Source organism: Aspergillus brunneoviolaceus (assembly GCF_003184695.1).
Source record: "Aspergillus brunneoviolaceus CBS 621.78 unplaced genomic scaffold BO95scaffold_55, whole genome shotgun sequence".
NCBI classification, from domain to species: Eukaryota; Fungi; Ascomycota; class Eurotiomycetes; order Eurotiales; family Aspergillaceae; genus Aspergillus; species Aspergillus brunneoviolaceus.
The window spans coordinates 113694-138657 of record NW_020290785.1 but is presented as its reverse complement, the minus strand read 5'-3'; the positions used below and the strand labels follow the sequence as shown (position 1 = coordinate 138657).

At 53.9% G+C, this 24964-nt stretch overlaps 10 protein-coding genes across 10 annotated transcripts; 4 read left to right on the top strand and 6 right to left on the bottom strand.

Annotated features, from left to right (window-relative positions):
• Positions 1-57: 57 nt before the first annotated feature.
• On the top strand, positions 58-1194 carry BO95DRAFT_516520 (zinc-binding alcohol dehydrogenase family protein; the record flags this gene model as incomplete). The annotated part of the gene is made up of 1 exon (XM_025591824.1): positions 58-1194. One exon carries the CDS (start codon positions 58-60, stop codon positions 1192-1194), a length of 1137 nt encoding a protein of 378 aa, XP_025439797.1.
• Positions 1195-1557: 363 nt separating this feature from the next.
• On the bottom strand, positions 1558-3478 carry BO95DRAFT_445280 (NADH-quinone oxidoreductase subunit NuoF). The gene is made up of 3 exons (XM_025587112.1): positions 3127-3478; positions 2952-3023; positions 1558-2881 (listed from the first exon to the last, which is right to left on the bottom strand). The coding sequence occupies exons 1-3, from the start codon at positions 3385-3387 to the stop codon at positions 1721-1723; spliced, it is 1494 nt and encodes a 497-aa protein (XP_025439796.1). The 5' UTR covers positions 3388-3478; the 3' UTR covers positions 1558-1720.
• A 193-nt stretch (positions 3479-3671) lies between these two features.
• BO95DRAFT_445279 (SET domain protein) lies at positions 3672-6377 on the bottom strand. The gene is made up of 3 exons (XM_025587111.1): positions 5395-6377; positions 5011-5270; positions 3672-4948 (listed from the first exon to the last, which is right to left on the bottom strand). The coding sequence occupies exons 1-3, from the start codon at positions 5946-5948 to the stop codon at positions 3705-3707; spliced, it is 2058 nt and encodes a 685-aa protein (XP_025439795.1). The 5' UTR covers positions 5949-6377; the 3' UTR covers positions 3672-3704.
• A 553-nt stretch (positions 6378-6930) lies between these two features.
• Positions 6931-8085, bottom strand: BO95DRAFT_212713 (uncharacterized protein). The gene is made up of 2 exons (XM_025581127.1): positions 7966-8085; positions 6931-7755 (listed from the first exon to the last, which is right to left on the bottom strand). Exons 1-2 carry the CDS (start codon positions 7981-7983, stop codon positions 7048-7050), a joined length of 726 nt encoding a protein of 241 aa, XP_025439794.1. The 5' UTR covers positions 7984-8085; the 3' UTR covers positions 6931-7047.
• On the bottom strand, positions 8086-11141 carry BO95DRAFT_212712 (putative Sit4-associated protein). The gene is made up of 4 exons (XM_025581126.1): positions 10320-11141; positions 9041-10261; positions 8960-8977; positions 8086-8904 (listed from the first exon to the last, which is right to left on the bottom strand). The coding sequence occupies exons 1-4, from the start codon at positions 10995-10997 to the stop codon at positions 8188-8190; spliced, it is 2634 nt and encodes an 877-aa protein (XP_025439793.1). The 5' UTR covers positions 10998-11141; the 3' UTR covers positions 8086-8187.
• A 1592-nt stretch (positions 11142-12733) lies between these two features.
• On the top strand, positions 12734-14155 carry BO95DRAFT_394640 (putative SNF7 family protein (Cta1)). The gene is made up of 2 exons (XM_025583699.1): positions 12734-13170; positions 13338-14155. The coding sequence occupies exons 1-2, from the start codon at positions 13105-13107 to the stop codon at positions 13920-13922; spliced, it is 651 nt and encodes a 216-aa protein (XP_025439792.1). The 5' UTR covers positions 12734-13104; the 3' UTR covers positions 13923-14155.
• BO95DRAFT_212644 (NRAMP family metal ion transporter) lies at positions 14044-16198 on the bottom strand. Its single transcript, XM_025581125.1, has 3 exons — positions 15376-16198; positions 15033-15304; positions 14044-14976 (listed from the first exon to the last, which is right to left on the bottom strand). The coding sequence occupies exons 1-3, from the start codon at positions 16018-16020 to the stop codon at positions 14166-14168; spliced, it is 1728 nt and encodes a 575-aa protein (XP_025439791.1). The 5' UTR covers positions 16021-16198; the 3' UTR covers positions 14044-14165.
• Positions 16199-18199: 2001 nt separating this feature from the next.
• BO95DRAFT_368850 (uncharacterized protein) lies at positions 18200-20892 on the top strand (the record flags this gene model as incomplete). The annotated part of the gene is made up of 3 exons (XM_025582850.1): positions 18200-19258; positions 19318-19898; positions 19962-20892. 3 exons carry the CDS (start codon positions 18200-18202, stop codon positions 20890-20892), a joined length of 2571 nt encoding a protein of 856 aa, XP_025439790.1.
• Positions 20893-21186: 294 nt separating this feature from the next.
• BO95DRAFT_445274 (uncharacterized protein) lies at positions 21187-22775 on the bottom strand. Its single transcript, XM_025587110.1, has 4 exons — positions 22261-22775; positions 21880-22207; positions 21661-21722; positions 21187-21571 (listed from the first exon to the last, which is right to left on the bottom strand). The coding sequence occupies exons 1-4, from the start codon at positions 22402-22404 to the stop codon at positions 21473-21475; spliced, it is 633 nt and encodes a 210-aa protein (XP_025439789.1). The 5' UTR covers positions 22405-22775; the 3' UTR covers positions 21187-21472.
• A 379-nt stretch (positions 22776-23154) lies between these two features.
• On the top strand, positions 23155-24864 carry BO95DRAFT_445273 (3-ketoacyl-coA thiolase peroxisomal A precursor). The gene is made up of 3 exons (XM_025587109.1): positions 23155-23322; positions 23385-23835; positions 23901-24864. The coding sequence occupies exons 1-3, from the start codon at positions 23313-23315 to the stop codon at positions 24697-24699; spliced, it is 1260 nt and encodes a 419-aa protein (XP_025439788.1). The 5' UTR covers positions 23155-23312; the 3' UTR covers positions 24700-24864.
• The last annotated feature ends 100 nt before the right edge of the window (positions 24865-24964 follow it).

Below are 24964 nucleotides of genomic sequence, written 5' to 3'. Positions count from 1 at the left end.
CAATTACCTCTCAGAGAGTTCCTCTTTCTCCCCAACCCCAAAATCCTAGATCCCAAAATGACCACCCACCACTTAGCCGCCATCTCCCCGGGCCCAGGCCAACCCTTGGAGCTTCGCACCCGGCCCACCCCCCAACCAGGCCCGAACGACCTCCTCATCGCCGTCAAATCCATCGCCCTCAACCCGGCCGACCACATCATGCAAGACACAGGCCTCTTCATCCCGGACACCAGCTACCCGACGGTCCAGGGCTTCGACCTAGCCGGCCTAGTCCTCGAAGTCGGCGACGCGGTCCCCCAGAATGCTTCCTTGCACCCAGGGACCCGCATCGCCGCCTACAGCGCCCTAGTCTGGAAAGCCTGCAGCCCAGACTACGGCGCGTTCCAACAACGATGCCTCGTGCCCTGGCAGCACGCAGTAATCCTCCCCGACGAAGACGGGCACGAGTTGACCTGGAACGAAGCAGCCACCCTCCCCGTCTCCGTCCAAGTCGCGCTAAGCGCATGGGATGCGATGGGGATTCCCCGCCCTCCACCAGCAGCAGCAGCAGCCACCGCTCTGCCCTCCACCCCCGACCAGATCGGAAAAAGTCAAGCCCTCCTCGTCTGGGGCGCCTCCTCCAGCGTCGGCAGCATGGGCGTGCAGACCGCGCGCCTCCTCTGCGACTCCCCAACCACCCCCTTCGCCGCCGTCTACGCCACCGCCGGAACACCGCGCAGCCGAGCGTACGTCGCATCGTTGGGTGCGGACCGCATCTTTGATTATCATGACCCCCTCACACCCCGGGAAATCGTCGATACCGCCCGGAAGGACGGCCTGACAATCCGGCATTGCTTTCTGGCGATGGGGCAGCTGGCGGCTTGTCGGGCGGTGGTGGGGGCGTTTCGCGGGGAGGACCAGGTCACAGGAAAGATCGCGTCGGCGCCGCCAGTGCCGCCGGATGCCGGGGTCGTGGACGACGGCGCCGGGGTGGAGACGGTCTTTGTGATGCCTGCGACGGGGGAGGCGGAGCGGCTGGCGCAGTTTCGGGAGTGGCTGGGGTCGTGGTTGAGAGAGAGTTTGGGGAGAGGGAGGATTCGGCCGAGTCCGGAGGGGAGGGTTGTCGGGAAAGGGTTGGGCGCTGTGAATGCTGGGTTGGATGAGTTGCGGCGCGGGGTGAGTTGTGTTAAGTTGGTGGTGGAGGTTGCGGAGTGATTGATTGTATACAGTATATTTGATGGGATGTGCATGGGGCAGGGGGGTGAAGATGCTGGATGTTGGATATAGGGGTTATCTTACTGTATGTACTTCATCTGTTTCAGCACGCGATATCAGAGTGTATCCTTGGAAGTATTTGGTGGACCTTGTAGATATGGTCCGATTTGAGCTTGGTAGACTTCCATGGAGGGTGTGTGGAACGGTCCTGGCCATACAATGCATGTTACGCCGAAGAGCATTTGAGTGGCTGACTCCTCGATAACCCACAGCAGACTATCCCGAACACTGCAAATACTCTGTAGATCTTTGAGAGACCACCCAGTTACAACAACCGACTATCAGACAAAGAAAAGATATAATTGCTACCAAGACTGTACATGATCGAACAAGACGTGAAAAAAAAGGAAGTTGAAACACCACCCACACGCAGACATACACCCAGACCCTTTCTCTTTGATCAAAAAAATTTGATTAATGTCTCGGACTTTTCCTTCCACTGACCCCTGTCATCCCCTCCATTAACTCACTGGCCGGGAGAGATCAACTTGCCCTCAGCCCGGCTGTTAGGGTGCCATCCACCGGCATAGGGGGACTGACCGCCGAGCTGCTCAGCGTGCTCGCGGATCCGGGCTTCCAGCTCGGGCCGGAAGTGACGGATCAGACCCTGGATGGGCCAGGCAAAGGCCTCTCCCAGAGCGCAAATGGTGTGACCCTCGACCTGCTTGGTCAGCTCCTGGAGCATGTCAATCTCACGCTCGCGGGCCTGGCCGGTCTCCATGCGCTGCATCATCTGCATGGTCCACTTGCTACCCTCACGGCAGGGCGTGCATTGACCGCAACTCTCGTGCTTGTAGAAGGTGGACAGGCGGGAGATGGCGCGGACGATATCGGTCGACTTGTCCATGACGATGACGGCGGCGGTACCCAGACCGGACTGGGAGTCCTTGAGGGCGTCGAAATCCATGAGCTGGTCGTCACAGATAGACTTGGGGAGGACGGGGGTCGAGGATCCACCGGGGATGACGGCCTTGAGGTTGTCCCAGCCACCGCGGACACCACCGCAGTGACGCTCGATCAGCTCGCGGAGGGAGATGGACATCTCCTCCTCGACGGTGACGGGGTTGTTGACGTGACCGGAGATACAGAAGAGCTTGGTACCGGCGTTGCGCTCACGACCGAAGGAGGAGAACCAGCTGCCGCCACGACGCATGATGGTGGGCACCACCGCCACGGTCTCGACGTTGGTGACCGTACTGGGGCAACCGAACAGACCGACGGCAGCGGGGAATGGAGGCTTGAGACGGGGCTTGCCGGCCTTACCCTCGATCGACTCGATCAGGGAGGTCTCCTCACCACAGATATAAGCACCCATTCCACGGTGGATGTAGACGTCGAAGTCGTAGCCGGTGCCGCAGGCGTTCTTGCCGATCAGGCCGGCCTCGTAGGCCTCGTTGATAGCCCGCTGCAGGACGGTGGCTTCGTGGTAGAATTCACCACGGATGTAGATGTAGGCGGCGTTGGCGTTCATCGCACGACCGACGACCAAGCAACCCTCGATGAGCTTCTGGGGGTCCTTGCGCATAATCTCACGATCCTTGCAGGTTCCGGGCTCACCCTCATCGGCGTTGACGACCAGGTAGCGGGGGCGGGGGTCCTTGTCCCAGTCCTTGAAGTTCATGAAGGACTAGATGCCACGCCCGATCAGCTCGGAATTGACCAATCGTTTGCCTCCGCACCAGAGGGGAGAGACTTACGTATTTCAATCCGGAGGGGAAACCGGCACCACCACGACCACGAAGACCAGAGGCCTTGATCTCGGAGATGAGCTATACACCGAATGCAACCATTAGCATTGAATCGTTATCAACACCACATATCCGTCCACGTGTCGGCGATGGGATTGAGGTGGTTATCTTAGGGGCAGCGTACCCAGTCGTGACCCTTGAGAACAATGTCCTTGGTGCGGTGCCAATCACCGAACTTCATTGCCGACTTGAGGTCGGCTCCATGGTGACCGTAAAGGTTGGTGAAGATGCGATCTTGGTCCTTCAGGCCGCCATAGTGTCGTACGGGGGGAGCGTTGTCCTGGACAGTCGCGAAAGAACGGGCAGCCGGGGCCTGGGCTCGGAGGGAGCGGGAGGAAAGGTTGGCGATAGAGGAAGACGAGGGAGCCGCCGCTCGGGATATCATGGTGAATATGGGCCCAGTGGCTGCACGGAGAGACTGGGGGGAAAGAGGTCAATTGGGGGGGAGGCGGAGGGGGATCGAGATGATGAAGGCGTTCAGCAGTTGAGCTTCCACCCTTCCGGCGCGGCAATTCCTGCGCCTGCTGAATATCCGCCTTTCCCCGCCCGCTGATTGGCCTTGGTCCAATCACGTGAGACATAATGAGTAAGCTGCTTTTTGTGCCACCTAGGTACGCAGTTATACCTTACATACAATTCTAATCCTATTCGTCATCAGAGTCTTGATCTCATCGATTCATTGTTCAATCCATTTCGTCTCATCTACTCCTCCTGAGGAATATACAAGTACGATCCCGTGGACAACATCACCTGCCCATCGCTGGCTAGCAATCTCAGCGGATCTTCAGGCATGTGCACGCACTCCTGCTCTCCTACCATCCACGCCCAGCGTATCCAGTTGGGTGACAGCCACCAGTCATCGTCCTGCCATGAGCCTGTGTAGGCCTCTAATCCAGCAAACACGGCAGAGCGTTGTGACTTCATCTGCTCCAGAGCCTCATCAAACTGGCTCACTAGGTACTCATCGTCCTCATCCTCCAGCGCCCAGGCCACATCATTTGGTGGCGGTGGGTAGTTCTCGAGCAGGAATTTCGCCCATCGAGTAATTCTGGGCGACAACTGGCCTCCCGCAGACCCTGACACCTTCGTAGTTCTACCAGCTGCGGCAACGAGACACAAGAAGATGGGGAACGCGAAGGGCGATGTCTCCGCGCTGTCTCTGAGCACCGGGATGGCCTTCTCCGTAGTGCTTAGAACATCCTGGAAGCATGCCTTGCATAGTGGTTGCATCTCCATTGGCAGAAGATCCGGCAGCTCGGTCAATGTGAATAGTTCCCCGGTCTTGGTGAGAAGTGACTGCCTCTCCAAGATCCGCATCTGCAGCCGGGACAAGATTCCTTCCGGGAATTTGCCGGCAGGGATCCGGGCCATATGGGCCCCAAGGATCCTTTTCATTTCTTCCCATCTACCAGTGAAGTTGTGTTGCCGCGCGCGGTTCAGGGTCCATGCAGCTATCACAAGAGCGGTTTCAGACAGCATGATCTGGCTGTCACGGTACATCTTCGCGTGAGTTTGTTTCAAATTCTCCGGGTGCTGTAGATCTTGGCCGGAGGCTCTCAGCTTCACAGCATGGTTGATAAGTTCAATCACGATCTGGCCCATCGCAGCCAGCAGCGCGCGTGAGTTCCCGTAGGCGCTGGGGATTTTGATGTCGTGGTCCGTGATTTCTAGGGTCTCCAACTCCCGGTTGTTCGCCGCCAGGACGGAGACCGCGTTGAGGAGAGCAGGCGAGAAGATCGAATGCTCCATTGCAGTATCCGGGGCCAGCAGCGGATAGAAGATGTTGAAAACATAGTAGTGGTCTTCAGTGTCCGCAGCCAAATGCGGGAACATTTGCAGCTGGTGGGAACGTGCCTGCTGAAGCGGACTCTCGGGTGGTGCGCGAAGACTCACAATGCGATAGTCACAAGGGTTGCCCGGAAGACAGAATCCGTAGTTCATCATCACTGCTTGGGTGTCAGTGGAGCTGTTCAAATAGACCTCGAAGAAAGCCAGTACAAAAACTTACACTGTTCATTATTCCGAGGCCCGTAGTTATTGGAGATTTCCTCCCCAGCAGCCACGTTCTCCAGGACCACAAACCTAACCTCATCCTTCTCCGCTCGCCACTCGACCTTAGCCAGCGGCCGATGATTAGCCACATCGAAGAAGGGCAGCAAGACAGAAATATTCTCCTCCGACAGCTCCTCCTTGGGGATCACACCGGACAACACCTTGGCAGAAAAGGCGCGCGAGAAGAAAATCGTCGAGGCCCACAGATAGAGATCCCTAGACACAGGAGGTCAACCACAATCCTCCGTAACCATTACCTTTCACCAAGAACAAGAAACAGGAACAAAAACATCCAAAACACAAGCCCCACAACAGAAGGAAGCAAATCAAGAATACGCACCATGTAAATTCCTCCACCCCATCGAACCCAGCTTCCCTCAACGCCCGCACCGCAGCCTCATACTTCCCCCTCAGCTTCTCGACCCGTTGCTCCCTAGCCGGCAACAGACTCGTCCCCTGCAACCACCGCAGATCCTCGCCCTCATAATTGGGCGGCGTCGTCAACGTCCCCGGCTGCGGCAACGTCCGCAGGTACGGGTACCAGAAGCTCTGCGCGCCGCGCAGATACTGGCCCACCAGAAAGAAGACCGTCGCCTCCTTCAAGCCGACCGCGTCGATGAAGGGGCGCGGGAAGTCCAGGCCATGGGACTTGAACTCAACGATGCTGCCACCGCCGGTGGCATCTGCATCTGGAGCGACAGTGGCGGCGGTGGATGCACGGTACCCGATGACGTTGAAGTACGAGATCGTCGTGGTCAGGGGCGTCTGGATGATCTGCGTGTCCACGGCCAGGCTACCTTCGGACGAGCCCTTGCGGACTTGCAGGTGCACCCCGCGTTGCTCGTCTTTGGCGACCTGCACGGCGGGGTGCAGCTGGCCGCCGTGCTGGGCCATCCATGCCTGGAGGTCGGCGTAGATCTCTAGTCCGGTGGTGGCATTGTTGGTGCTGCGGGGGAGAATGTTAATTTCATATTCTTCTTTGTTGTGGTGTTTATGTTCTTATTCTGGTTCTGGAAGGAATGAGATGAAAAATGTGTGTGTGTGTGTGTGTGTGTCTTGATTTGAAAATGACAACAAGAAAAAACCATATCATATAGCTCGTAGCGGTTCAACGTCATGCTGGAACCGGGCCATAGCACGAAAGTAAAGCCTTGACTTACCTGGGAGACCCCGCGGTCGTGCTCGCAGCCATACTATGAGAGAATCGCCGCTGAAATGGCTGACCCAGACGAAAGCCCTTATAGCTGAGTAGTAGAAATTGAAGGTATCGGGTTTTGTCGAAGAATCCGAGGCAAAAGGTCAAGAGCATGACGCAGAACTTTGGCGGGTCGAGCAATTGACATGATTCGATTTTCGACTCCCGAACCGGAAATTGTCCCACTTTTTCTCTCCCGACTCGGGATTGTGTAGCAGCACAGCACTTATCTCCATATCAACATCAATTTACTACGGATACGATACTACCATCATCTTCCAGATTCGTGATCAAACTGGGAAAGAAAACAAGACCAAAATCCTTTCTCTTCGAAAGTATCTTACAAGTCCAACAAAAATAGCAATAAGACAGTAGGAAAACCTCAAAATCATCCAAAATGCAGTAACATCAAACATTCGTTATAATGGAATTCTCGTGACTTCACATAATTCAAAGCTAATTGCTCTGAGAATGAAGATGATACAGCAAACAAGAGGGAGGATATACTGGAGCATACTCCCCACGAGATCATGCTGCTGTAACAAGCATCCATAGACAGCACCATCTCAAACTCATAATCAAGCCGACCTCATCATCACAGGATAAGCACACGCGAATACCATGCAGTCAACTAGTGTACATAAGATGGAACCTTTACCAATCCCATCAAGGCAAGCATTATCAAAGCACCACCCAAGACGTAGTAACCTAAGATCCACAATAACAGGAAAAGGGAATCCGCGAAAGATAGAAAGTGAAGATGCATAGGATATCAAAAGAGCAAACAAAGATCAATGATCAGTGCATAGAAGATGTTGAAGACTTCCTACCCGGCACTAAAATCTCGACTAGCCCGTCATCCTCACCGTCGCTGCTGTCGTTGTCGTTATCCTCGCCGAATGGAGAGACCCCCATGCGTGATCGAGCAAAGTCCATGTAGCGCCCCGGTCCTAAGTCGGGATAGCCGAGCGATTCATTCATGATGGCCTCATCTTCTTCGTCCGAGTCCATCATTCGAGGGTCAGCAGACGGCCCCACCATCTCTCCCATGTCGTCGTCGTCCTCCACTTCCAGTGGAACCCGTTCCTTGCGCCGCATGCCCTCAGTTCGACCTTCTCCATCATCATCGGAGGAACCAGTGGAGAACGAGTCGGGAGGGCTAAAGCCAGACTCCGGGAAGGTGGGCGAGGAAAACGGCTCGTCTTTGTCACCCGTCGGAGGGAAATCGTTGGATGGGAAAGCGGCATCTGCTGGAGAGTGGTTGCCTTCTGTGTCTTCGTCGAGACCTGCAATCACAAAGGGATTGGTCGGCCACTGGGACTCAGAGGTCTCATGTTCGCTCCCCAGGTTCCTGTCTTCGGCCCCTTCCGAGCCGTCATTAGCCTGCTGCTTCTGAGCCGCAAGCCGAGCGGCTAATTGCCGCCTTGCGCGGGACGGCCCTTGACTCATCGGAGCAGGAGGCGGGGGAAGAATGGGTATCGGTTGGCTGGTCGAGTTGGCAGATCCCTGAAGACAGAGTAAGGTTAGCATATCTGTAGGCAGAGCGACTTGAAATTCGAGATTTCTCGTGTGCATGGTCAGAGAACAGGATAATGAAGCTTGATAGATGACAAAAGCTAGGCTCAGCCTTAGCGGGGATTCAAAGAACTACTCGTACGGGGGAAGGTATTGCTTGGTTGTAGAAAGTCATCCGCACATGATATCGGGGAGTAGTACTGTTCTGAATGACTTCATACATATGGAGAAGCGCTGCCAGTCCAACACGTTGTGCCAGGCCCTGTATGGCCCGTACCACTCCCGTCATCCATCATGTGTCTAAATTTCCAGCGGTCCGGGTTGAGAGCGAAACAGTCAAGGGCTTCGACGTGAGGAAAGGGCGGGTATATATGGGGCGGCCTGGGTCGATAAGAATCGCCTCGGCCATAAATTAAGGGAGGTTCAAGCATCGCGCATATCGATATCTGTGAAATCGTGATCACCCACATTGTCTGATCCGCCTTCGGCGGATTGATCAGCCAGGTTTCTATCGTCCTGGTCTTCCATTTCCTCGTCCTCGTCGTCACTCGAGCTGGCGAACCCGCTCAGGAGAGAATTCCCACCAAGTCCAAAAGCCCCACCGGATACGCTTCCTTGATTCATCATGTCAAAACCTTGGAAGCCAGAATTTCCCGTAGAACCATTAAGCCCTGCATCCGCAAGCGCCGATGAAGCGTTGGCGCTCTGGCCTGAGTTGATCATGCCTTGCCGATGCCCAATGGACATGTCCGGCCGTACGCCACCAAGAATGGCATTGTCACGTTCCCTTGTCTCGGAGAGCGTTTGCTCGACATAGTCAATCCACTCGGGGTTGAGGACACTTTCCATCACAGTCGGTGAAAGCAGCTCCGGTGGGTGGCGTTCGCTGAACTTGACGACCTCCTCAGCGATCAATGTGAGATGACCCATGTAGCCCAAACGAATCTGTCTTGTGCGCTGGGTTTCGTCACTTCTCTTCTGTCCGTCGACAATGCTCTGCGTTATCCGACCTGTCTCGAAGACATCAACAGCCAGCATCCGGTTGTAACCACGTTCCATTGGGCCATTGAAGACTTGCTGTACGACGTCGTAGACGACGTTATGAAGGAAGTTATTCCACGGGAACCGGAAAAAGAAATCCTGCGATGCTGTTAATCCTAATCCCATAACATGGGGCATTTAAGGGGAGACAAACCAAGATGGTGGGAACAACCTGGTTTTCTACGAACATAATCTTGAGATAATCGCCAACCACAGGCTGCCCATTGGAATCAACCTGAATGTCAGGATGCAGTGGCCGCTGTGAAGAAGGAGCATCGCCGACCTGGCCAGCAGTATCAGGCGCGGAAGAGCTGGGTGGCTGATTATCTTGATTGGGGGCAGGGTCCGCATCAAGAGAGGGCTGCGTCTGACTGGCTGGCTCAGTTGTAGTCTCAGCAGACGATTCATGCGGCTTGGCGGATTGCCCACCGTCGAGGCTGACTTCTTGGATTTGATCTGCCAAACCAGACGTGGTGTCAGTCTCCGTGGTGTGCGCCCGTATAGAATCTTCTGTCTTGCTTCCGAGTGCCTCATTCGCAGCCGAGTCTGTGACATCTGCAGATTCAGAGCTTTGTGAAACAGGTTCAGGCTCAGACTTGGGGCTGGGAAGGTTCGCTTCCCTGACCCCCGCATCCTTCTCTTTGTCAACAAGGACGCCGGATGCGCTGACATCCTCGAAGCTCTCCTCGCCGGTGTTGGCAACTTCAAGGACCCTCGAACCTTCTGGTGACCCGTAACCAATAACAGATCCGTTCACGAAGTCCACAGTAGAGTCATTTCCATCAAAGGCGGACGTCTCTTCTCTGTGCGCGTTGAAGGCACCCTCACGCATGAGCCTTTCGCGCTCAGCATCGCGTTGTCGGACATACTCGTCACTTCCTGGCTCATTCAACAGACCCATATTACTGCAGTGTAGCAGTTCCGCCATCAGCTCACAGGTCTTGAATCTATCGAAGCCCAGGGGTTCGATTTTTGCGCCCCATGCCGAGTTCAGCTTTCCCCTTTCAACAGTCTTCACTTTTCCACCATCATTGACCGTATGCTTGGAGCTCTTGATCAAGGCCATGAAGTCGGGTATGTGCTTGGCAAAAAGTCGGAGAAGGTTCCCAAGGTAAATAGGGTCATATGTCGTGGGTGGTGAGTCCGGCCCATTGATGTTCTCCGGGTCATAGTCTGAGTTATTCTTTCGAATAACTTCAATAATAATGCCCACACCGACCGTCAGTGGGTTTCCACCCTTCAGCATGGATTTGATCAAAGTCTCTATGCAGGTTGTGGAGACTAATTGCCGCGTGAGACTATTAGGGCCGATGCAGGACTGGTCATTCTGCGTTGCGTTTGCCGAAATGGTGATGATTGCTTTCAAGAAGTCACCTGCCGAGGTTTGGACGGAGGCAGGGTATTCCGGCGACAAGAACGATAGCAAGGTCGGTATGAGGTTTTGGGCCCTCAGCCACTAAGAGAATGGTCAGCTTGTGTTACAAGCACCTGATTCCATGGCTTTAGGAACTCACATCAACAATCCCTTGGCCGCCTTCAACCTTCTCCAAGCTGATAATCTTCAACAAAAGATCCATGACCATGGGGTTATCCACATGCCGGAGGATGGCCGGAACCACGCCATCCATGGACTTCAGCAGGTCCAGCATCTCGGTCGTCTTCTTGTCAAACAGCGTCTCGTTGACTTTTGTGAAGTAACTCGCCTGGACAGAGTCCAAGGACGAAGGACGCTTCAGAAAGCCCCAAAAGTGCTTCAGATGATCCGGGTTCAACATAATCGACTCCACGATTGACCAGATTTCGGATGACAGGATTTCGCATGCGACATACGCCCGTTTCAACCGATCCTTTTCTGCCCGCTCCAGGTCCTCTGGGTCCAGCATATCTCTGAGCGGGTCTTTGTGTTTCTCCTCCACCGCCGATGTGTCGTTGTTCGACTCCGTGGCGTTGCTGTCATTGGTATCATCGTCTTCGTCATCATCGTCGTTCACTAGCGATGGGGCGATCACGTAGTCCATAAGCCGTTTCAAGACATTATCCTCTCGTAAGAATTCTATGAGCTTCGTATTATTTTGCTTGAGTTCCTGGATCAGTTCCGACTCATCCAGCAGCTCCTCCAGGCTGACATCGGGCTTGTCTAGCAGAGTATCAATGCTGGAGATACTTGCATATCCTCCAAAACGCCAAAACATGATGATTTATATAACCGGCCAAACCGAGTCATGGAAAGAAGATTCGGTAGAATGCGGGTTTTTCTAGCGGCCGGAGTCCTCCGTCGAAAACGTTGCGACTGAGACCTGTTGTATATTACAAGAGCCGTGAGAGTGTCCAAAGCCTCTAGCCTATGGGACAACCCATGCAATGTTTCAGATCGTCGTGAATGAGAAGTTTGTGTATGAAGGCGGGATCGCAAGTGTAATGTTCGTTATGTTCACGCGTTCCAGGTATAGAAAGTGAGATCGGAAATTTCGTGAGCAGAGATGAGCCTGGTCGGAGCGTCCAAGCGCTAGATGCGCCGAGTATCCCAGTTAGCAAACCTCTTCGCGCGTTGAGCGTCATGATCATGAAGGAGGGAGGACAGAAACGTTGATTGTGAGGGTCGGGAACATTAGGGGTGGCTTCGCCCGAGGATCGGAGGATAGCAGGGCAGACTTCAGGCAGGCAACACAATGACCGGGTCAGGCATTGCGGCCGCGACTGCAGAATTCACCAGATGGCAGACATGAAGGCCCAGCAAGCGGAGGACAAAAGTTTAAAAGAAAGATACACCATATAAAATTCAAGCAAAGCACACATACCTTTCACAACCTGAGGGAGTGACAAGAGAAGAGAAAACGGTGGGAGAATCCTCAACAAGGGGAGGGAGGAATCGGGGTTCGTCAGCCTTGCGCTGCACGGGGTGAAACGAGTCAGTCAGTTAGATGAAGCAGGAATAGTGCGTAATGGTGATGATGAATGGAGGTTAAGGCAGTAAGTCAGTCAATGGTGCTAGGCGTGTGTGGGTAGTACAGTAAATACTGTAACTACAGTACCTCAAGAAGAATAGTTCAAGGATGGCGGGCTGACATCCGCAGGGCAAATCAGTCGGACTGTTGCTGCGCTGGCTGGCTGGCTGTGTCTGGATCGGTCGGTAACTCTGATCCCTGGAGGTGACGAGGAATGATCCAAGCGGAAATACCCAACACGCCCGAGCGACGGCGGGGGGAGGGCAAACTTTGGGACCAGAGATACGCGAGGGCAGAGTAAGAAGAGTAAGAGAGGGGGGTTGAAAGAGAGGGAGGGGGGGAGGAAGTGGGATAGTCTAGTTAGTTAGTCCTGCGGAAATGAATAATAATGGTCGATGAGTTTCACAGTCTGGGAATTGCTTAGTGGGTTGGAGGGAGTTCGACCCGGATGATTAATCAGAGAAGGGGGCAAAGGCATAAAGCATGAAGACTACAATGTTCTCCTCTTCTTTAGTGATATAATTGTGTAGATATTCCTCTATCTTGACAACAACGTATGTAACTAAGGAAAGGCGCAGTAACAGTCGGAGTCTTCAGGCTGGCTGCACGAGACGAGTTCCAGTTGGTATTGCTTGCTTCCTTGCATGGCCGGTGCTGGGAGGTCGGGCCTACGTATCAGGTACCGCACTGACCATACCCGCTCGTGTGTGGGTGCAAGTACCGGGTACGACTAGTCCGTCGTTTCCATCATTGCGGAATGCTTGTTGATTGCGTCGGAGCCTGCTAATCACCCTGCCACTGAAGTATTGATTGCACCTGACTGTGTATTATCCCAATCAGGTAGAGTTGGGCAGACCGGTACGAAGAGTCCGTACTCCGTAGTCAATGTGGAATCTGGAATGTTGGTCAGATGACCTGTGGAGTGTCTGTCTTGTCAATCCCCAATTTTAGGATAATATCTTACTGTACTGACACGATCGCTAATCGCTAAGACTTCCGTACGCAAGCGCTCAGCCATGTCCCGTCAAAGTCTGGCTTCAGATCAAATTACGGGAGAGAATGAATATTGTCGCCTGTCACTATACCCTTACACAGTCACGAACAAAATGAGAAAGTGACGTCTACGTCGGTGTTTAGTCGATGTCGCGCTGTGCTCGAAGTACATCCAATACTCTCATGTAGGCGGCGAGACTATTTACTGCCTAACGGACGGTGTTCCAGTTCCCAGTTCCCGCCCTCCAACTAAACCACTCCAGCTTCCAATCATTCGGGTGCCACAAACACAACCCCAACTCTTTCTCACTCCGTCATCTTCCCCTTCTTGATCATCCCTCACAAGAAAGAAAAACCAACGATGAACCGACTATTCGGTAGCAAGAACGCGGCTCCGAAGCCAACACTGGACGGGGCGATCAGCAATGTAAGTGTCCCACTTTCCCTTCGCCTTTCCGATTCACCCCTCCCCTCTCTCTTTCACCCTCTCTGTCTCCTATCGCTTCTCCGCCCTTCCCCCCTCCTCCGAAACCCCGCACGCATAACCTGTGATGGCCTGAACTAACCCCAACCCACCATCCGGGAGAAAAACAGGTAGAGAATCGCATCTCGAGCATTGACGTCAAGCTGGCCGCGCTGAACTCGGAGCTCTCGACCTACCAAACCAAGATCGCCAAGATGCGCGACGGGCCCGGCAAGACGGCCCTGCGGCAGAAGGCGCTGAAGGTGCTGCAGCGGCGGAAGCAGTACGAGGCGCAGCGCGACCAGCTGTCGCAGCAGTCGTGGAACATGGAGCAGGCGGGGATGATGCAGGACAACCTGAAGAACGTGATGACGACGGTGGACGCGATGAAGACGACCACCAAGACCCTGAAGAAGCAGTACGGGCAGATCGACATCGACAAGATCGAGCGCATGCAGGACGAGATGGCCGACCTGATGGACATCGGCAACGAGATCCAGGAGAGCATCTCGCGCGCCTACGATGTGCCGGAGGATGTCGACGAGGCGGAGCTCGACGCTGAACTGGAGGCCCTCGGCGAGGAGACCATGATGGAAGGCGCCATGGCCGACAGTGCCATGCCCAGCTTTCTCCAGGACGAGGTCGCGCCCCCGCAGTTCATCGATGAGCCGCCGGAGCAGAGTAAGATCAAGGAGCCTGCGGGCGGGCTTAGCTGATTTGGGTGAGCGGATGGGGGGGAGGCGGTCTAGTATCTTTGAGTCTAGGTGTTCGAATTATGGAAAGCATTCGGAGTTGGGTCATGTCTATGCGCCTTCAAGTTTTCCAGATGAAGCAATTTGATTTCTTTTTCTTTCTGTCCTTCTGCTAAGCTATATACGGGGGAATGACCGGGAATCGATCCAGGCTAGAGTCTGGCGCAATCCTGCGGTGGTAGAGATTATTGTTTGGCAGCTCATGCTTCAGGCCTTGCCGAGGCCAAGGAGCACAAGAAGCGCGACATTCATCACCACAATAACCAGCCAGACAATAACAGCGATGATGGTTACGAAGAGATTGTTTTTCATCTTGACTCCTCCCGGCGCCGATTCTCCGCCCTCGAAGACCCGCTCAGTTGGGACGGTCATGTAACGGTTGCGACATGTAAAGTAGATGAGAGGAGCGCTGACAAAGGGAAGGATGACACTCAGAACCACTTGGCTGGCATTCAAGGTCTTGTCCAATCCATCTTTACCGACGGCAGCCGCAATGATTATGCTAGGGATGATACTGATCGATCGAGTAATCAATCGACGGAGCCAGGGTCTGATGGTCCAGTTCAACATTCCCTCGCTTACCATCTGCCCTGCCATGGTACAGACGATTCCTGCAGAGATACCAGAGAGGAGGAGCGCTAACCCGAATATCAGACCCGCCGCAGGAGCAACTGAGCTGGAAAGTAAGTCGTAGATGCCCCAGAGGTCCGCATTATCTGCCCCAGGAGTGCCATAGAGCGAGGCACCTGCAACAATGAGAATGGCGCTATTCACAAACAGGGCGAATGTGAAGAGCGACAAGGTAAGCTCAATGATTGAGTATTTCATGCAACCCCGAATGGCATGGATGGAGGGTCTATACTCGACCTCACCACCGGTGCTTCCGAGGCAGACGGATGGATCCACGTAGCCTTGAGTAACATCGAATTCCTTCAGTCGCGATTGAACCACTCCGCTGCCTAGGAACATCGAGTGCGGCATGACCGTTGCGCCGAGAATACCGCAACTTTGATACAGACTGCCAACCAACATGTCAGGACTGTGCATAAGCAAATCATATGACGGCTCACATACCCTTCTGATTGGACGATGGCAGATGATGGTAAGTAGCCCCGGAATACATCGCCAACAGATTGCTCTTTGATCAGCGAAAGCTGGATGCAGAAGCAAATCACAACCCCCAGTACAAGAAGCATTACGAAGAATTCAAACAGACGCAACCCCCACATGGCCCCATTTGGTCGGTAAAAGATGAGGATAAAGAGGACGTCAGCTAGAGTAATCGCACATCCAGCAACTAGAGGGATTTTGAGTAAAAGGTTGAGCGCGATCGCCGATCCAATTACCTGCCAGGACGGTCAATTGAACATTCCGCCCAGGGAACGGAGTCAGGCTGCTTGGAGATAGTCGATCTTACCTCTGCTATATCAGTGGCGACAATGGCAGCCTCTGAAAAGACGTACAGAACAATAGTGAGCCATTTCGGAAGGTGTTCCCTACAGTTCTCTGCAAGGTTAAGCCCGGTCACTGTGCCAAGCTTAACACACAGAGACTGGAGAAAGATAGCAAACAAATTGGAGACGAGCACGATGAACAGAAGAGCGTAACGGTATTCTGCGCCTGCTGCCACGTCGGTAGAGTAGTTTCCAGGGTCAATGTAGGCTACTGCGATCAGAAAGCCGGGGCCTATGAACCGGGCAAATTTGACAAGACTTTGCGCCACATGGGCAGGATATGAAAAGATAGTTGATTTGAAAGAACGGCAGGGAGATTCGCTGTCTTCCCCGGGGATATGATCCCCAGGGGCGACAGAGACCACCCCACCGGGGCATTTCTCCTCTATCTCGGTCTCATTCCCGTCTAGACTATGCGGTCGATGATCCATTGCCGAGACACCTTCCTCTGAAGCGCCTCCCATCCCCGACGCGTGCCGCCTATGGACCTTAGAATTGGCGAGCCCGTTGAAGTCACTTCGGGTGGTGACGTCTGCGTTCAAGGCGGGCGGGTTCTGATTCCAGTCGGGATGCTCGAGGGTGTCGTCGGTGCGTGAAGGGCAATTCATGGGGGGCGAGGTGGTTATATGCGCTGGCACGAGCGTGGAAGATTTGAGAAGTGAGTGTACTGGATTTGTGAGTGATGCAGCACCAGGTGGTTAAGTGGACATGGATTGCCACGAGGTTCAGAACAATGGTGAGGCCAGACTACGTCGGGATCTCAACCGGAAGATCCAAGTACCCTGCGGGGGGGAGAGCCCGAAACTGCCCGAATGCGGTTATCACCAGTGACACACAGGGAACGAGAACGACAAAACAGGCCAGATCACTTCCTGTGCGTCGGAAGTATAAAGCTGGCAAGACAGCAAGCAGACTCGATGTGTGTTGGTGGTTTTAATTTGGCAATCAGTGTTCAAGAGCTAGCTCAAGGTATGAGAAGAAAGTGGTGGAGGGGAGAGAGAGGAAGGAAAGAAGAGAATTTTGGAGGCATGACGGCATGCGGCATCCCACTGGAGGCTGTTCGCGGTGAAGTGGTGGCCAAGCCTTCGCTTCTTACTAAATGCGATGGCATTTCTAGGCACCATTGAACATGGCTTGGCTTAAAATTTAGGTTAGTCATAGGTGTAATGGTTAGCTAGAGGGGAAATGGGTAAGAATGATGAAGGTAACCAACAAGTACAAAGATCAAACCGATAAGCGGGAAGAGGGGACGGAAGGGGGGAAGAGACCGATTATAAAGAGGGTTGTTGTTTGATGAGAATGTACAGTAGACGACAGCTATTGTTTGTCTGGATTGTCACTAACCTGAGGAACCTAAGGAGCTTAAGGAACCTAAGGAATCCAGTCTAAGGTACGGACGGCTCGCTAGGCTGGGCTCCCTTGCAGCCTTCCCGCCTCAGGCGCCGCTTTTCCCCGCGATGATTGCCTTGCGAGGGATTATTGATTGGGCCATCCGCCCTGTAGAAAAGTATAGCAGCTTACACTACGGAGCTCACTCACTACATCATCCAGAATTGTCATCATTGAATAACAAACAACTAAACTACGACTAGCCAGCCTTAGTCCTACGCCGTTATTAATTTATTGTTAGAAGTCTCAGATAGAATGTCACCATTGTTTTCCGCCTCCTAGACACATGTATTTCCGGGACCCAGTCCTACCTTACTGACTAGACCCCCCACCCTATTGTGGCAATAATCCGGACTGTCACAAGTACAGTACAAAGTACTCTGTAATTAATTTTAGGTGGTTACCATATCATCTCATATGAAATCCGTCCAGCCCCCTCCAAATTATAACATCATGGGCCCAGGCAAATGACAGATCAGCCGTCTGGGAATTATGACAGATGCCATCACTTCCTCCACTATGACATCGTTCTCGGCTTAGAAATCCAGTCTTTATGACGGAGATGGTCGGGCAGCAGGAGTATCAGCAGCATCATCAGCATCAGCATCATCCTCGTAATCTGCAGGCGATCAGGCAGGTGATATGGAAGATGTTGATATCAATCAATCTATCGCATCCATCAACTTCCGGCGGCGCGACCGGCCGAAAACAGGATGGTTGCCCGGGACAACCCCGCCGCCCGCAGCATGTTTACACCCTCCGCTTCATGCGCGGCGCAGTTCATCTCCAGCCGTTTGGCAATGGCGTATGGTCTCCATCGCCCATATGCCGATTAGGTTAGACAGTGGAGGAAGCATGCTCGTTCTTCTTGCCTTGTCCCCGAGCCTTGGAAGTCTTCAAATGCCCGGCCCACCCACCTGAGGTTGGCGTTCGTTCCGGTGTGTGTGTGTCTGTGTGTGTGTGTGTGTCCCTTGCCCCCCCGTCTGCTCTTGTCGTGTCTATCGGTGCTGGCTGTCACTGCTAGTCAGTCTAACAGCGGGCTCTGCTTTCACGCGTCTTTTCTTCCTCTTCCTTGTCGTGTCGGGTTTGATCTTCGTCTTTGCTGCATTCATAGATACTTCGCAATTTCTGGGCCTTCTTCGATGTCTGTTGTTACCTTCAGCTGCATGTCGCTACTATCTCGTTTCGCCTAAAACCGTCCCTCGCCTTCTCGTCGTCATTGCCGTCATTCCGCGTCGCTGGTGATTCTTTGTCTTGTTGTGCTGGGGCAACTGCACCGTGAGTAATTTATGCCAGGTGCCTAACTACTCCGTCCTACTCCATCACCCTACTCCACATCCATACTAACCAGATCCGCGATTCTCAAGTCAGCTGCAGGCATAAGGGCAATTCTTCGAAATGGCACCCACTGTGGAATCCCCCAGCATCTTTGACGACGCCACACGAAACCCTTCTAGGCCCTCGGTTTTCCGAGCATTCTTGTCCCCGAAATCTCACAAACGAAACTCCTCTGCGGATGACGCCTTCCCCTCCAAGGCCTTTTATACAAGCCAGCCTTCCGACGGTTCCACTACACCGCCTCGCGATGGGGCCTTTGCGTCATTCAACCAACAACCACTCACCGAAATAGCCCCAAACCGGGAATCGGCAGACATTGGCTCAGCCCAGAGATCGCCGGGAAAGCAGGGGAAGAATACACTGCACAAGAAGACCAAGAGTGCGGTCTCCCTGAAGTCCCTCAAGAGCTACATGGAGCGAAAAGAACCCAAGCCGGAGGAGGCCCTGGATGTTGACGCGCAGAACTTGAGGCCAAAGAAGGCGAAATCAGCCAACAGCCTCTCTGCTATCCTGAGAAGATCACAACGCGGAAACAAGACGGAGGGTACCAAGATCGCTAGGGATAAGGAGAACCGAAGTCCATCGGATTTAGTTAACGGCATGCCCTCACCCGCCTGGGATCAGTTTGTGCCGCCCTTGTACCCCGACCAAGCCGGACTGTCTCCAACACAGAACAAGCGTAGAACCATGCAAGAGGAGACATCACCATGTACACCTAGGGCATATGGACCGACACATCAAAGTAATATCTGGGACTACGAACAGCAGCCATCTCCCACTCCTCGCACTTTACGAACTGAACCCAAGCCGCGACCGAAATCAGACTACCTCGCTGGTAGCCGCAGGATGAAGGAAGTCCTGGCCCCTTTACAGGCCTTATCTTCAGACAAGACGGCGACGGCGGACACATCGGGATCGTCGCCATCCAAGCGATTCGGAAGGCCTCGAGCGTTGTCACGGCCAGAGAAGGGTGAGAAGGCTGAGCTTGCGCGAGAGCAGAGCCCAAAGGTCTCTCGCGTTCAGGCAGCCATCTCCGCTTTGAATGCTAAGGAGCAGGAGGCTGAATTGCGGAAACGCCTAAATCCAAAGGAACTCGACTCGGAATTCGAGAAATTGCTGGTGAGCCTTCCCGTCGCGCGACCCCCCCTCAAACAAGGCAGCTCTAATTATTGGGACAGGATGCGCGGAATATTCCTCACAACATGCGAGACAAAATGCGATCTTTGGACACCAACATCAAGGCTGATTTCATCCTGAAAGATCGAACAGAGAACGCGACCCCACATACTGCCAGCAGCGGTGCAAATGACAGTACCGGTCGTCGCGGGCGTAGGAAGGAGCACAAGGAAGAAAGACAGAACTATGATAGCAAAGGTTCACGATCCCGATCCAGGAGTCGTGGTTTCAGCTTTTCCAAAAGCAGCTCGTCGCCCAAGAAGCGCCCGGACAGTGGAAGCTTCTACCGTCGTCCCAAATCCGCCGATTACTCTTTGCCCGCGGGCTTTTCTAAACTTTTGACGCCCAATGCTTCTACCACTTCGCTTTCCGCGACTGCGCGCGATACAGCCACTGACCCATCAGACTTTGTCCACTATTTGAGGGAGATTCAGAAACCTGAGATGGTAGAGATTGGCAAAATACACAAGCTTCGGATTCTACTGCGCAATGAGACTGTCAGCTGGGTTGACGCGTTCATTGCAGATGGTGGCATGGACGAGATAGTCCAGTTACTTTATCGCATCATGAAAGTTGAGTGGAGGTGAGTAGTAAATCCGGATTGGTGAGGGAAATCTCAAGTTCCCAGTGCTAATACTTCCCACAGAGAAGAACACGAGGATAATTTGCTTCACGAGACTTTGCTATGTCTCAAAGCTCTTTGCACTACCTCTATCGCACTCGAGCACCTCTCCAAAATTGAAGGAGAACTCTTTCCAGCCTTGCTCAAGATGCTCTTTGACGAGGAGAAGAAAGGACCCAGTGAATTTACCACCCGAGGGATTATTATCAACTTGATTTTCACCCAGCTTTCGGCTGTATCCTTGGATGAGATGGCTGCTGAACGCGCCTCGCGGATCCTCTCGTACTTGCGTGACCCTTCGCCATCCGAAGAAAACCAACCGCTAACTTTCATTGCGAACATTTACCAGTCACGTCCTTACCGAGTCTGGTGTAAAGAGGTTACGAATGTGAGCAAAGAAGTTTTTTGGATCTTCTTGCATCATCTGAATATCATTCCGACCCCGAAGGATGAAACACCTTCATCAGCAACATACCGAGAGCGACACTTCCCGGTCCCTCGGCCGCCGGTGCCAGCTGCTCCCTATGTCGGCGGTGTCGAATGGGATGCTACCAATTATCTGGCGGCTCATCTAGACCTACTGAACGGGATCGTGGCGTCTTTGCCCACTACCCAGGAGAGGAATCAACTGCGAGCTGAGCTCCGAGCTTCAGGGTTCGAAAAGGTCATGGGCGGGACTTTGAGGACTTGCAAGGAGAAGTTTTATTCCTCTGTGCACGATTGTCTCCGCACATGGGTTGCCGCAGCAATAGATGATGGGTGGCCGCACTTGCCTGTTCGTGAGGGACCTCCTCGCCCGGAGATTCGGTCACCATCCAAATCCCCGGTCAAGGCAGCAGGTGGAAGCCCTAAGAAGGGTCTCCTGGACGAGCAGCCTCCCAAGCTGGAACTGGTGCTGGACGTCCCTGCCAGTGCCGGAGCGCCTCCGAGCAATGTCATTGGCAACTGGCTGTAGACCTGACTGTTTCGCGATCGGTGTTGTTCACATGCTAGGTACCCTGGCCAGTCATAGCACCTTTGCTGAGACTGTTTATCCTGACAGAGCCTGTTTATGCAATCGTTGCCGGAAGGTCCAACATTGCTTGATTTGATTAGTTTTCTTGTCCCATCTTTCTATCTGACGATTGCGGAGTATTTGGGATTGAAAGGCGCTGGCATTTTCTAAGGTGTTTTGGGTGCATTTGTCCGTTCCATGACGGCCACGGCGAAATGACTTGACGACGGCAACAGGGCCACAGACCTGACTGGGAAATCATCTGACGTTCTTTTTTTTTGTATTCGTTTCCTTGCGAGCATGGTCAGGCAGTTCAATCGTTTTCTCCTGTTGGACAGACACGCTAGGGCTGCGCGCTTTTCACGACCAACAGTATAGTACTTAAGGTCTTCTTGGATGTTATTATTCTATCTTTCTTGTACATGGACAGGGTAATATACAGTATGCGGGTCCTAGGCCTTGTTCTCCACGCATCTTCGAGTCCGCTCTATCCTCGCTCGATGTATAGCAACCGCTGCACAGCCATGGGTGGTAGAACCACTTACTCTCGATCCTTCTCCCCGGCGGCCTCCCTCACGGGCCTCGGCGGCGCAGGCGTGGAAAATGCCCCCTTCAACCCTCCAAAGAAAGCCTTCCGAATCTATCCAACTTATCAGCCCCGTCCAAACCCCACACCAACTGCCCAGCGCACTCGCAAGCAGAACAAAGGGTGAGCAAATAAAGCCTTACCTCATCAAAAGGACTTCCCCTCTCATCCCACTCCATAAACAGCATCGCATAAATCAGAACAACTGTCACACACACAGATAATAATCAAGTCAGTAACCCATTCACCACAGCCACAGTGTCCAACAACCCCCCCACCCCTCAGTCTCCCCTCCCCTTTCCCCCCCCTTCCATCTCCACCCCCCTCCTCCGAATCTAAAAGTCCAGCAGGGGAAAACTTACACCCAATACTAAACCACTGCACCAACTTAGTGAACTTGGTCCACTTGGGCCGGGCGTACTTCAGCGCCGCGCGCCGCCGGTACTTGCGCTCGAGCCGGAACTGGTGCTTCGGCGAGAGCTTCGACATGTCCGGAGGCCATTGGCGCTTGGGTTTGTAGGGGCTGTAGTAGGCGTGTTTGCTGTTGTGGTCGTGGGCATGGTCATGTTCGGCGTGGGATTCGTCGGTCGAGGGCGGAGGGGTCTTAGGGCTCGGGGTGCTGGTTAGGCGGAAGGGGGAGGGGGAGGGTTTGCGGTGGGTGGTGGTGAAGGTCCGGATTGGGCTTTTTGTCTGTGAGTGGTGTTAGTTTCGAGGGTACCGGTGTTGAGGGAGACGAGACGTACTTGGTGCGCCGCGGAGAGGATGCCCGGGCGGATGGTGATCGGGGGGTTATTGTGGGTGCGGAGGAGGCATTGTGTGGGGAAGGGACGGGCTGTTGGGACAGCTGGTGGTAAAAGAGAGGTCGGGAGGAGGCGGGCGAGGCGCATTGGGACTGCTGGGTGGGTAGTGTTTCGTTGTGGTGCGAGGTTGAAGGTTGAAGGATTGGAGGATTACTTGGGTGTGCGATGCTCGGCGGTTGGGTTGAGGCGCAGGCTTATTTTCTTGGGTTATCGCGGGATAGGCCGGCAGAAAAAGATGGAGCGCGGTGCACGGTGCGCGCGCGCACTCGCTCGCCGCCTTGGGGTTCACCGCCTTCTGGATTTATGCTTGCTGTTTGTGCTTGAGGGAGAGAGCCCGGGTATATGTACATGGAGGGACTAATGTTGGTTACATACGGAGTAGAAAGCTACACATGGCTTTGAGCTAGCATGTCTTTTCGTCAAAGCAGTAATGGTGTCTGTCATCCATGATGATACTAGAGACAGGACGGATATTTCATCTAGTCTGGAAGCATATTATATAGGGAGCGCTTGAATTTATCAGCAGCCGAGATAGTATGCTCCAGTATCCATGACAATGACTGACTCCATCACATGCAAGTAAATCTGGTATCATACTGCTGATCTCATGACGACGATGCAGATAATCAGCCTGGTCATCGGCCAGTCAAGGATGGATCCCCCAACATCCGTCTTCACATGAATCTCCATGCTTTCGGCGATCCCGTGACCCATCCCCACGGACTAACAATAATGCGGCCGAGCCTCGGTACATTCACAGGATTACCTATTATTATTCACCAACCAGTAACTAAAGAGCTGGTAGGCCGGGGTTAACCTGAATGACTTTCTCCACGCTGTCTCTTCCCCGGACTTCCGTCTTATAAGAGCGAAAAGGAGTCCTGCTGCATCTTCTTTCTGATCCTGCTTTTGTCAAAATATCGTTCCTCCCCTTCCCTTGCTGCCAGGACACACTTATCTCACCCCCTTCCTTGTCTTCATTTATTGACGTCATTATGTCCTCTCGTATGTTATCACCCCTCCAAGGCAACACACCCCGTGATTCTGAGCTGACAGCAGTATTCTAGCCCAGCAACGTCTCAGCCAGGTGGCTTCTCACTTCGGTCCCGGAGGCAAGAAAGGCGCTGCAGCCCTCACGGAGAAGAACCCCGATGATATTGTTGTGACATGTGCTCTGCGGACGGCTCTCACCAAGGGTGGAAAGGGCGGCTTCAAGGATACCGCCGCCGCCGACCTGCTGGCAGGTGTTTTCAGGGCGGTGATCGACCAGAGCAACATCGACCCCAGCGTCGTCGAAGACATCGCTGTCGGATCGGTTCTGCCCCCTGGTGGTGGTGCTACTGAGTTCCGTGCGGCTGCGCTCGTCGCTGGATTCCCTGAGACCGCGGCTGTGAAGAGCTTGAACCGTCAGTGTTCCAGTGGCCTTCAAGCTATCGTTGACATTGCCAACGCTATTCAATCCGGTATGATCGAGGTTGGTATTGGTGCTGGCGTTGAGAGCATGTCCTCGCAATATGGGTAAGTGTCGCACTCACCCCTTCTCATTTTACCTGAGCACGAACTGACCCGGATCCTGAAACTAGTCCCGGCGCCGTGACCGAATTCTCCGAGCTGCTGGAGAGCCACCCGGAGTCCGCCAACTGCAAGGTGCCCATGGGTGTCCTGTCGGAGCAGATGGCCAAGGACCGGAAGATCACGCGTGCGGCGCAGGATGCCTTTGCTGCCTCCTCCTACCAGAAGGCGGTCAAGGCGCAGAAGGCCGGGCTCTTCAACGAGGAGATTGTCCCCCTGCAGGTGAAATGGACCGACCCCAAGACCAACGAGGAGAAGACCATCACCGTCAAGGCCGACGACGGGATCCGCGACGGCATCACCGCCGAGTCGCTGGGCAAGATCCGGCCCGCCTTCGCCAAGGACGGCTCCATCCACGCCGGCAACGCCTCGCAGATCTCCGACGGCGCCGCCGCCGTGCTGCTGATGAAGCGGTCCACCGCCGAGCGTCTCGGCCAGAAGATCATCGGCAAGTACGTCACCGGCAGCGTCGTGGGTGTAAAACCCCTGCTCATGGGCATCGGCCCGTGGAAGGCGATCCCCGTGGCGCTGGAGAAGGCGGGCATCACCAAGGACGACGTCGACATCTACGAGATCAACGAGGCCTTCGCTTCGCAGTGCGTGTGGTGCGTCAACGAGCTGGGGCTGCCGCAGGAGAAGATCAACCCCAAGGGTGGCGCTATCGCTTTCGGTCACCCGCTCGGCTGCACTGGATCTCGACAGGTCAGCACACTTCTGACGGAGCTGAAGCGGACCAACAAGAAGATCGGTGTCACCAGCATGTGTGTTGGTACGGGTATGGGTATGGCCGCCGTGTGGGTGGCGGAGTAAGCAGTTGGACGAGGGGGAAAAATTAGAATGAGCTGGCTTCATGTGAATCTTCTCTCCTTTTTGTCTTAATATATAAAGAGCGGGCTTCTCTTAACCTTTGTGCTCTCCGCCATTGTTCTGGACGTTCAGGCGTTGGATTAAGTCTAATACCTTGAGATATCTTCCATCCTCATCATCTAGAACTCTTCCAGATAGTATATACCCATGTCAAACTCCGTATAGATAAATGGAGCAGGCGTAAGCCCCAGAACCCTCAAACTCAAGC

What these genes read in the sequence shown, in the direction of transcription:
- BO95DRAFT_445280 (XM_025587112.1), bottom strand. Translation starts at nt 3,387, where the DNA reads ATGATATCCCGAGCGGCGGCTCCCTCGTCTTCCTCTATCGCCAACCTT. An exon ending in TTCTCAAGGGTCACGACTGG is followed by an intron (nt 3,024 to 3,126) that starts GTACGCTGCCCC and finishes TTCGGTGTATAG; the next exon opens with CTCATCTCCGAGATCAAGGC. An exon ending in TCCCCTCCGGATTGAAATAC is followed by an intron (nt 2,882 to 2,951) that starts GTAAGTCTCTCC and finishes CGTGGCATCTAG; the next exon opens with TCCTTCATGAACTTCAAGGA.
- BO95DRAFT_445279 (XM_025587111.1), bottom strand. Translation starts at nt 5,948, where the DNA reads ATGGCCCAGCACGGCGGCCAGCTGCACCCCGCCGTGCAGGTCGCCAAA. An exon ending in GGGGTGGAGGAATTTACATG is followed by an intron (nt 5,271 to 5,394) that starts GTGCGTATTCTT and finishes TCCTGTGTCTAG; the next exon opens with GGATCTCTATCTGTGGGCCT. An exon ending in GCCTCGGAATAATGAACAGT is followed by an intron (nt 4,949 to 5,010) that starts GTAAGTTTTTGT and finishes ACACCCAAGCAG; the next exon opens with TGATGATGAACTACGGATTC.
- BO95DRAFT_212712 (XM_025581126.1), bottom strand. Translation starts at nt 10,997, where the DNA reads ATGTTTTGGCGTTTTGGAGGATATGCAAGTATCTCCAGCATTGATACT. An exon ending in GCGGCCAAGGGATTGTTGAT is followed by an intron (nt 10,262 to 10,319) that starts GTGAGTTCCTAA and finishes CCATTCTCTTAG; the next exon opens with TGGCTGAGGGCCCAAAACCT.
- BO95DRAFT_394640 (XM_025583699.1), top strand. Translation starts at nt 13,105, where the DNA reads ATGAACCGACTATTCGGTAGCAAGAACGCGGCTCCGAAGCCAACACTG. An exon ending in TGGACGGGGCGATCAGCAAT is followed by an intron (nt 13,171 to 13,337) that starts GTAAGTGTCCCA and finishes GGAGAAAAACAG; the next exon opens with GTAGAGAATCGCATCTCGAG.
- BO95DRAFT_212644 (XM_025581125.1), bottom strand. Translation starts at nt 16,020, where the DNA reads ATGAATTGCCCTTCACGCACCGACGACACCCTCGAGCATCCCGACTGG. An exon ending in TCGCCACTGATATAGCAGAG is followed by an intron (nt 15,305 to 15,375) that starts GTAAGATCGACT and finishes CCGTCCTGGCAG; the next exon opens with GTAATTGGATCGGCGATCGC. An exon ending in GCCATCGTCCAATCAGAAGG is followed by an intron (nt 14,977 to 15,032) that starts GTATGTGAGCCG and finishes GTTGGTTGGCAG; the next exon opens with TCTGTATCAAAGTTGCGGTA.
- BO95DRAFT_445274 (XM_025587110.1), bottom strand. Translation starts at nt 22,404, where the DNA reads ATGCGCCTCGCCCGCCTCCTCCCGACCTCTCTTTTACCACCAGCTGTC. An exon ending in GCAGTGGTTTAGTATTGGGT is followed by an intron (nt 21,723 to 21,879) that starts GTAAGTTTTCCC and finishes TGTGTGTGACAG; the next exon opens with TTGTTCTGATTTATGCGATG. An exon ending in GGGGAAGTCCTTTTGATGAG is followed by an intron (nt 21,572 to 21,660) that starts GTAAGGCTTTAT and finishes TAAGTTGGATAG; the next exon opens with ATTCGGAAGGCTTTCTTTGG.
- BO95DRAFT_445273 (XM_025587109.1), top strand. An exon ending in AGCATGTCCTCGCAATATGG is followed by an intron (nt 23,836 to 23,900) that starts GTAAGTGTCGCA and finishes TCCTGAAACTAG; the next exon opens with TCCCGGCGCCGTGACCGAAT.